Source organism: Eptesicus fuscus, chromosome 19 (assembly GCF_027574615.1).
Source record: "Eptesicus fuscus isolate TK198812 chromosome 19, DD_ASM_mEF_20220401, whole genome shotgun sequence".
In the NCBI taxonomy this organism is placed as follows: Eukaryota; Metazoa; Chordata; class Mammalia; order Chiroptera; family Vespertilionidae; genus Eptesicus; species Eptesicus fuscus.
In genome coordinates, this window is record NC_072491.1 from 48,397,520 (window position 1) to 48,408,153 (window position 10,634).

The 10,634-nt window shown below is 45.7% G+C and overlaps 1 protein-coding gene across 2 annotated transcripts in view; it reads right to left on the reverse strand.

Annotated features, from left to right (window-relative positions):
* The window catches only part of SPIDR (scaffold protein involved in DNA repair), a 341,673-nt gene extending 331,884 nt beyond the window's left edge, over positions 1-9,789 (reverse strand). For both annotated transcript variants that reach the window (XM_054708421.1, XM_054708419.1), the window contains exons 1-3: positions 9,725-9,789; positions 3,318-3,458; positions 1,589-1,655 (exon numbers count right to left, since the gene is read on the reverse strand). In XM_054708421.1, the coding sequence (XP_054564396.1) occupies positions 1,589-1,655; positions 3,318-3,458; positions 9,725-9,757 (241 nt within the window). In that variant the 5' untranslated portion in view covers positions 9,758-9,789. The remainder of the gene's footprint in view (positions 1-1,588; positions 1,656-3,317; positions 3,459-9,724) is intronic.
* Positions 9,790-10,634: the final 845 nt, after the last annotated feature.

The window sequence follows — 10,634 nt, forward strand, 5'->3', positions numbered from 1 at the left end:
TCTTATATGCTGCAAGTAATTATATATTAATAAAAGCTCTTTAAGCCTTTAAGAATATATTGAGTATTCTACAGTATAGAACATATAGCAGAGTGAGTCAAATATACACTAACATGGGGAAATCATTCCAAAACATCCTTTTGTAATTATATAAAAAGTAGCAGCTTATTTAATATATCTTTCTCCAAGTTTAACTATACTTAAAATGTTCACAGATAGATATAAGCCACATCTATAAAATACTATTTTCTCCATATAATATATTATGATCGTTTAGAAGTCAGAATTAATTGATCTTTGAATATCATAGCCTTTGGCACTAATAAGAAGAAAAGTTAAATTCTGGAGATCATCTAGAAGATTATGGTATTACAAAAAGATGTGTGCCAATTTTATTTTATAATATAGAATTTTAGGAATTGTTTAAAGTTTGAGAAATGTTATTTTCATTTGCATAAAATAATGTGATATTATTATTTTAGTGAAATAATAATATTACTTAGAGTGTTTAGTCTCTTATTCACAGTTTTCCCACTCTGCAGAATTCTGAACAGGCTTTCATATTCTTCATTTGGCCATCAGACATAATAGCAACTGCTGCCATCAATGAGTTTGAGCTAAGCGCTTTTTTTTAGCTCACATTAATCCAATGAGGCACACATTCTTATTCCCATTTTCCAGATGCAGAAACTAAGGCTCAGCATGTTTCACTTGCTTTCCCAAGATCACAGTCAGGACAGTCAGGATACCATGGGCTGATGAGATGCCCACTCTCCCTGCTCACCCACAGTAGAACTGAGTGGGGCAGCACAGCCAATGACCTACCTGATACCCAGCCCCTCTTCTTCCTTACTAACAAAACCCCAATTTTATTTGAGTAGCAACATACATGTTTAAAAATCCTTAATTTCACTGAAGTCTCTTTAGGGGAGGTGCCTCTATGTAATAGGTTCTGGCCAAATCTAGAGGTCCTGGTGGGAATTCCTTCCCAGATGAAAAGTTCCCTTGGAGAAAGTCCTCAGACCTACATTCTTCCCAAGAATTGGGCCTGGAGAATTCAGCCTCTACCTCTTCAACACCAGAACAACCCCACACTAGTGCTACAGAATTCAGAAAGAGCCTGGCGCCCTGGACTTCTTGTTACAGAAGATAGATTTAGCCCCATTTCTTCACACACTCTATATAGTTCCCACTATTTGTCACTGAAAGCCTTCCCTAACTCATTGTCAAGTAAGAATGTCATTGCCTGAAGGAGTACAGGCCATAATTTTATTTCACAAATCAGACATTTTTTAAAACGTTGGCGCTCTAAGTCTGAGCTAACCTACTGGGCTCTGTCAGTGAGTAAACCCAGAAAGGACACACAAAAAATTCTAATGATTACTACAGGAGGCAGGAAAAATGGGGCAGACAGCGACAAAGGTGAGACAGATTTCTCAAAAAATACCTTATTACATTGTTGGGATGTTATTAAAGCATGAATATATAGTCTATTCAAACTATGTAAGTAATGTTTTAAAAGAAAATAAATCAAGGAAGAATATATTATCCTTATACTTCTTCTATCAAGAAATCAACAAAATATTACCTTTCTTGGGACTAGCAAACAATTCAATTTGCTTTTCTGTAACAGTCTTCTTTTCAGCTGCTAATGACTGTAGGCAGATAATAAAAAAAAAATAATAATAACAACAACAATGTAGTACTTTATGTGACAAGGGCTAAAAACCAACGATATTTTGTAAAATATTCAAAACCTTAATTGCATCGTCCTCAACGTATTCCTCTCTGTTTTCCTTTATTTATATTTACCAGTAATTATTCCCAAAGCACATACTCTTCATATACTTACAAATGTATTTTTATAGTTTTCCTGAATCTGAACAGAAAGCTGTCTAACATTTACTTTATAATAGTATTGCTCCATATTTTAAGTATTTCAAAGTTACATTTAAAAAAATAAACCTGAATACAGTAGGTCCTTGGGTTACATCGGATGTAACGTGACTTTTGCCGTAAGTCGGAACCCACCTACCTAAGCACCTAAATCACTCACTTAGAGCACAGAAACAGCAGAAATGAAATGAAACAGTAAAAAAAATTTAAAAGAAAGAGAATAATTCCTGACCTTTACTTGTGGTAAATACTGTAAATAATAAGAAACATAAAGCACATATGTACATACGTCGAAATTACAGAACTTTTTTTTTAATAAATAAATGGGAGGTGGTGACGTAACCACGAAACGAAGTATGTCGAGTCCCACGTAACCCGAGGACTGCCGGTATCTCATTATATATCTGCATATATAAGCATTGCATAATTATACTTCTTGTAAAGAGGATGCTCACTGCTCTTCTGAGAACGTTCTCAGAGAATTCTCAGTAGGTATCCTTCATATAAAAAAAAACTATAAAGGTGCTGCCAGGCGTAAGGAGGTGAGTACTGACATGCCATAACTATTAAAGGAATTCAAGATAAGAAAAAAATGTAATATAGTTTCCTACTATGACAGTATCTTCAAAGAAAATAAGAAAGGGAATTCCAAAGACATACAAGTACAGTGGCCTGAACACTCAGATCTAAAAATTTTACTGTAGTAAACCCTCAATTTTGCAGTCTTTGATTGAACAGAATTCGGATTTAATGGACAAAATTTCCAGTCTGGATGTTGTTTTAAAACACCCTGTTTATTTCAAAATGCTTTTAACCAATATTTGCTGCTTATAATTAAGTGAGGTTTTTTTAATTCACAATTATTTTTAACAAATTTTAGCAAATAGGCTATATTTGGGGGAAAAACACTATAGTAATTTTGCCCAACATAATAAGAGATTGCATTATCTACAAATATAGTGTACATATTTAAATCCAAGAGTCACTGCTCACAAACAATGTTTAGCGAGTAATTAGCATGTGATCATGCCACATCGCGCATTCCTTGTTGTTGCGTGGTGTGACTTTCTGGAGCAGTTTTACTAGTAACGTATGTCAGCCAATGTTCTAAGGTACGCTAAGCCATGCCCCAGCCATGTGCATTTCTTTGCTGGAGGTGATTGGTAAATGCACACATTTACTAGACCTATTCAGTATAAATTTAAAATTACAGTAATATGTATAAAAAACTTTTCTGTGAAATTGAACTTTTCATACGAACTTTAATTAAACATGTCTACATAAGTAAAAACAGGTAAACTAATTTGTCAATTTTTTAACATGCACATTCGAAAAAACCACTTTATTATATAACAAACTTTCAGCTTAAAGGACACCCCCTCGTCCGAATGTGTACTTTACGGGGGGAGTCCCAGGAGTACCTGAAGTCCTTCTGCACACCTGAGCCATGCTTCTGAGAGGGAGGCGGTGGCCCCCACGGTCCTGAGGCCTGCTCTTCTGGACTGCGGTGGACACTCTCCTGGGAAGGAGGAGTATTCCACAGCATCCCGATTTCTTTTTCTCTGTGGTGATAATTTTTAAAGAAAAAATAATCAGCTTCACTGAGTTGACAATTAACAACATGGAAACCAAGAATGGCAATGGTGAAGGCATATTTTTTAAATGTCTCTGAATCCCCATGTAAAGGAGTAAAGTGACAGCAAAACCAAAAGTACACAGACAACAATTACAACTTGTCAACCAAGTCCAAAATACAAGTGGGTCAGAATAAACACCCAATCCTCCACACTCACACATGGTATCATATCTGAAAGGCAAGAAGCTGAGAGAAGCAAAGAAGGGCCTGTGCACAGACAACTGGTGTTCACTACAAAGTGCATCAGGCGACCTGAGAACCGTATCTGCAAAGGGGTGAGAACAAGGTCCCAACCAGGATCCAAAGGGGTGGGCAGTCTGGGTACTCAACCAACCAGGCAGCTAGGACCACCTTCCTCCAAAGGGCCAACACTGAGGAGAACTGCTGGGAGTGGAATCTGCTCAGCAGCACAGGGATGGCAGACAAGACTAAACAAAACAAACAGTGGTGGAGGGAAGCAAAGCCAAGAAATATTTAAATAACAAGTAAGAGGCCATATTTTTACAAATTACAAGGAAACGACAGAAGTTATAAAAGCTTATCTTAAATCTTGCCTCATCACAATCAAGTGGCAATGTTGAGGTAAACCAACATTGATATGAGGCACTGAGATAAAGACAGGACAGCGTCTCTGATATTCCTACCACACACATATAACCTAAACCTATACAGGAGAAAATATCAGACTGGTCCAAAATTGGCCTATACACTCAACAATGACAAGGTCAAGAAACATAAAGAAAGTCTGAGGAAATGTTCCCAGATTAACAGAAGACTAAAGAAGCATGAAAATGAAATAAAACACATAATCCCAGATTGGATCTTGAGCCAGGGAAAATAAGTAATTTTTAGGCAATTAATAAAATTTAAATATGAATTGTTGATTAGATAATAGATAATTAGATAATTGTTGATTAGATAATATTGTATCAAGCTTTCATTTCCTATTTTATGTAAAAGGATGTCCTTAATTCTAGGGGGGAAAAAATATTTGGGGTAAAGTTACACTATTTTCAAATTACCCTAAAATAATAGACCAAAAAAAAGAAATATACACATGCAGAGAGAGAGAGAGAGAGAAAAGAAGACATAAAAAGGAAAACAGACAGACACCACTCCCGCCCAAGATGGCACATAGGTAAAGAGGGTACTCACCTCCTCCCATAACCACATCAAAATTACAACCAAACTACAGAACAACCATCACTTAGACCAGTGATGGGCAACCTTTTGAGCTTGGTGTGTCAAACTTCGCCAAAAAACTGAGCATAACTCGGGTAGTGTGTCACTTTGAGGAAAAAACTAACTCCAAGACTCTAGTCGCAAATGTTTCATCCTCGGCATGCGGCCGCGTGTCATCAGAAATGGCTACGCGTGTCAGTGCTGACACGCGTGTCATAGGTTCGCCATCACTGACTTAGACCTACCTGAAATTGACCTGAATGGAAGTCCTAAAACTACCAAACAGAAAAAGCCACATCAAGACTGGAGACATGGAAGGGACTGGTCCCACTCCCCTGGGTGGCAGATAAAAACCAGGAGGGATAATGGGGGGTGGAGGTCCTCACTGAGGAGTGAGGGGTCCCAGTCCCACACAAGGCCACTCAGGCCAGGGTTCCTGTGCCAGGAAAAGAAGTCCCCTTAACATCTGCCTGTAAAAACCAGCGGGGACTGGAGCTGCTGGAATCCCCAGCAGTTCCCAGGCACAGACTTACTCAGTCTCACTCCCTCTAAGTCCCAGCAAGGGGGCACCAGAGACATACCGGGAAGAAGTGAATTGTTTGGCATCAGGGCAAGAGCTGGAAGGGCAGCGGTCTCCCAGACAGAAGTGCTAGCAGAAGCCATTGTTCCTTTGATGAGCCCTTCCCCCACAGAGCCAGCAGATTAGCACCATACCTGAGACTCTATCATATCACCTTAGCTCACACTGTTTTCGGTATCCTGGTGATTCCCTGAGGCTGTGCCCCACCCAACTTTCCTGCCCATCCAAGCTGTTTTCAGGAGCTTTTTCACAGGAATGGTTTGTCTTATCTCAAGCTCCAAATTTCCCTAAAATGTCTCTAACAAGCAGCATCTGGCCTCAGTGAGCCCTGTACCTCCCCTAAGTGGCCCGAGGCCCACGACCAATAGCAGCCAGTCTTGATCCAAGGTTTGGCCTCACCTGGGCACCTCCAAGCCCAGCACAAGAAGCAGCTATCTGCAGATCACTTTGTGTCTTATGGCCCCAGGCAGAACACAGGTGGTGGCTGACCTTGGCCTAAACTACCCAGGAGGTCCCAGAGCCAGGACACCCAAAAAAATCCCCCCAAAATGAGGCTAGTACAAGGACCCTCTCAGACCTTCAAGAGTACCAGCATTCGCACCATGGGGAAGCCGAAAGAGAAGAGAGAAAGAAATTGAAAACCTATCTATAATAATAAAAGGGTAATATGCTAATTAGACCAGATGTCCTTCTGGACTAAGCCAGGGCTGGAGGGAAGCCAGCCCGGGTCCCGGGTGCCAGAGGGAAGCCCGGTGCCGGCAGGCAGAGGAAGGAAGGCCTATTCTTGCACGAATTTCGTGCATCGGGCCTCTAGTTTCAAAATAATGACAGAAAACTTCCCTCACTTGGTGAAGGAAACAGACATACAAGTCCAGGATGCACAGAGTCCCAAACAAGATGAACCCAAGAAGGCCCAGACCAAGACATCATAACTGAAATGCAAAAGGTTAAGAACAGAGAATCTTTAAAGCGGCCAGAGAAAAGCAGTTAGCCACCTAAAAGGAGCTGTGATAAGACTGACACCTGATTTCTCAAAAGAAACCTGCAGCAGCCAGAGCCTGGGTGAACCTCTTGTGCTGGGGCTGCGAACATTAGCCACGCTCTTCCTCTGGGAAGGCACGGACCCAGCCTCTCAGGAGAGAGTTCCCCTGGAGGCCTCTGCCCAGTGCTCTGTGGGCTCTCCTCCCCGTCTCCGATGCTCAGGGTTTGGGTTCCCTGAATGGGAATGGGAGCCCACACTCCCAAGGGGGGGAAATGTTTACATTCAACATCACTGCAGCCTCTCAGCCCAATACCAGCTCCAGGGGTGCGGGGGGTTGGGGGGGGGCAATCTATAGATTCAATGCAATCTCTCTTAAAAAACCATCAGCAAATTTCACAGATCTAGTACAAATAAATCTAATATAAGACAAAGTGATAAGAATAATATAAAGGAATACAGAATGAAGTTCATTTGCAACTGGAATGATTAGGGGAAAAAAGGAATTTGAGATGGGCCTGGACAGATGATTTAGGTTTCAATGAGCAGAAATGGAAAAATGGCATTACATCAAACCAAGAGCATTAGCAAATACCAAGAGGCAAGAAAGTACAGGTGAAAACTGTAGTTTTCTTTACCTAGAGGATAAATAATGGACAAAGTTGTAAAGTTAAGGAATAAGACATGGCCGAGTTATGGAAACTGTAAAAATAGGCTATGAGGGCCTGAACAAAAGCAAGATCTGAGCTGATTATCTGGGTATAAATCCTGGCTTCTTCACTTAATTGCTTAGGTGACCTTGGTCAAGTTACTTAACCTTTAGGCCATGCCTCAGTTTCCTCATCCATAAGATGAGACTAATAGTACCTATCTCACAGGATTGGTGAAAGAATTAAACAAGTTAATACATATAAAGCACTCAGCACAGGGTCAGTCCAAAATGAATCACTATGTAGCCAATAATAAATAAAATGATGCGTGTCTCTCTCCTGAATGCTCCTGACCTCAAGGTGCCCTTTTGGGAGCTGTTCTGAGTCCCCATTTACACCCCTGATCTCCTTTAGAGAGGGTTGTCAGCATTGGGATGCAGCCCATTACCTTTTTATTTTTAATAAATTTTTTTACTATATATTTTTAAAATACATTTTTCCAGAGAGGAAGGGAAAAGTGATAGAGACATAGATGGAAACATCAATGATGACAAAGAATCACTGATCGGCTGCCTTCTGCACACCCCACACTGGGGATCGAGCCCACAACAGGGGCATGTGCCCTGACCAGGAATCGAAACGTGACCTCCTGGTTCACAGGAGCCATGCTGGCCGGGCAGCCCGTTAACTTAACGCTCCCTTGACCTTTGGTGGAAGTGCTGACATTTCCTGTCCTGTGCCCCAGCTTCTCTGGAATCTACCAAAACACTGACCCCCAACGGGGAGGGAGAAGATATAGTCATGCCCCCCCCTCCCCCCATATTGTTGCTCTCTGCAAAGTATAGTCACTTTTAAAATTTGACTTCTACCAAAGGTCATCTCCAAACACCCATCTATCTATATAATAGAGGCATATGCAAATTAGCCGGGATGCCATAATATCACACCCGAACAGCAGGGACCTGAGGCTGCATGGCGCCTGGCTGCGGGGAGGGACCTCAGGCCGCATCCCTCGCGCAGCAGGGCTTGATGGGAGACCTCAGGCTGCTCCCCGCCCCAGCACCGGGCTGGGGAACACGCTGCACTCCCTGCCCAAAGGGGCTTGATGGGAGACCTCAGGCTGTGCCCCTCACCTGGCGGGGCTTGACGGGGGACCTTTAGACCACTTCACAATGGACATTTCATTTGCTTAGACCACATCCTACTTGCTAAGACTGTTATCTCCCCCCGTCCCCCGACTTCCCAGAATCCGGACCTGCACAGACAATTCTCTGCCCAGAAAAGTCCTTTAAAAACCGCTGACTACTGTCACTAGGGTGCTGGAGCCATCTGGGGCTCAGCTACCTGGTGTGTGGATGACAGAATAAATTCATAATCCCTCACCACTCTGGCCCTGTGTTCCTCCTCCGGCGACCCTCACCAGGACCTCCTGGTGACCTTCACAGTGCCCTGACCAGGAATCCAACCATGACCTCCTGGTGACCCTAACAGTGCCCTGACCAGGAATCCAACCATGACCTCCTGAGCTGTGAGGGCTGGGCTACTTGACATCTTTTAAGATCTCTCTCCAAATTGCCTCGGTAACCTCTCCCATCAAAGACTGGTGAGAATATGTGAGTTTTCCTTCGTGTGTGAGTGACACCTATTAAGAAGGACAGTACCTAAAGGCAAGTCATCATTTTTAAACCTTAAGGGAAACTACTGCAGTGTTGAAATGTGAGCTAGCATCTACACACACTGCAATAGTAATGGAACAACAAACTGGGGAAAACCAAACCTCTCCTTAAAAATAAAACTACCGTCATCTTAGTCACAGTCCCACTCACATATGTGCATGAAAAGTCACCCTGCTCTGCACCGTTCTAGCTCTCTGCTTGGCTCGCATGCGGGGCACGGTGACCTGTCCCCACAGCACGTGCGGTGAGTGGATGCGGCCTCCGGTGCCACGCCAGCCGCAGCTCAGCCCAGCGCCCACGAGGCCTTTCCCAGGGGCTGTGCGGTCCTCCGCTCCACCCGGGACCGCGAAAGCTCCATAACAGGACAGGAAGCCCACTCACGCTGGTTTCGAGGGTGTCTTAGATTCATATCTTTTTCAGAGATCCGCCCGGGAAACGTCAAATCCTCTGCTTTCCAACCACGGCCGCCCGAGAGCAGCGACTTTGCGCAGCGCCGCGCACGCGGGTGCGCACACAGCACAGCGCTTCCCACGCCAGCCCGCGGCCTGCCTGCGCCCGCGCTCGGACCGGACACCGGGCAGACGGGCCACCGCAGCCTGGCCGCACTGACCTCACACTCCGGCCCCACAGAAGCAGGAGGAAGATTCAGGGAAGTTTGGGGAGCACGGAAAGGGCGGCCACAGATATTTGGGGGGCGGGGTGGCAGCGACAGCAGAGCCACCCCAATACACACTCCGCCGTCCGGGTGAGCCCACGAGTCAAAAAAAGACAAATGAAGAACCACCATCACCAGCGAGGGCACCTGCATCTCACACGCTGGTTCCAGACCCAGCTCCGTCCAGAGCCTGGCTTCCGTCCCCGCCGGCTGCGACCCCCGTCGTGCCCCGCGCACTCCTCCCCGGACCTCCGCCCGCGACCGGGTCGGCGCGGCTCCCTCAGCCCGCACTCGGGCAGGAGGCGACCTCCGGAGCCGCAGCTTTGCCCGGGACCTCCACCAGCACAGCACCCACGTCTCGCCGCTCCCAGGCCGGGCCAGGCCCCGGGGGGGAATGCCGAGCAGGATGCGCAGAGTTCCCGGGCGGCGACCGGAGAACGCGCGGCGTCCGCTCCCGAACCTCAGCTCACCTTCGGGCCGCGCGAGCTGCCGCGCCCGGGCATCTCCGAGCACGCCGCCCCGGCGCCCGGCTCGCCGCGCGGCGCCCCTCTAAAGCGCGCCGCACCGCGCGCAGCAATTGGCTGGCGATAGGGCGAGGGGCGGGGCTTCGCTGGACGCACCGCCCAACCAGCATGTGCGTCCTAGCGCGCGCTGTGATTGGAGAGCACTCAGGCCTGGGGCGGGCTTCTCTGCCAACCCGCGCTTTCTGGGCTTGAATGGGCTCCTGGCTGGGCTGTGAACCTGGCAGGAGGGTGCGGACCCACCAGGCTTAAGGGGTGCAGTGCTGCCACTCCAGCGTCCTCGCTGGGGCTCGGGGTTCTGAGAGCACTCTGAGCAGGCCACACCGTTGACCATCAGGCTCCTGGTGGGGGGATTGCGGGGCTGGTGCCTTACCGGGGTGAGGGGGGTCGAGGGGGTGTCAGCCTCCAAGTTTGTTTTCCAAGAAATTTCCTTTGTGGTCTCTTTGGTCAGGCATCAGTTGACATTAAATTAAAATGAAAACCCAAAGTAGGCTACGAATTCAAAATGAATACTTAAGGAATGGTTAAACAAAAATTTGAACCCCCTAGGCTGCAAGTGATTAAGAAAGCTTTTATTGAGCCTGGCCTGCTGGGCTCAGGGTTTGAGCATAGACCTAAGAACCAGGAGTTCAAGGTTCTGTTTCTGGTCAGAGCTTGTCTGGTCAGAGAGCACACGCCCGGGGTTATGGGCTCCATCCCCAGTGAGAGCATGCAGGAGGCAGCTGATCAATGATTCTCTGTCATCATTGTTGTTTCTATCTTTCTCTCCCTCTCCCTTCCTCTCTGAAATTAATAAATACAAATATGGGGGGGGGGGGGTTTATTGAGCCAAAAAAGCTAGCCAAAAAGAAAGAATATG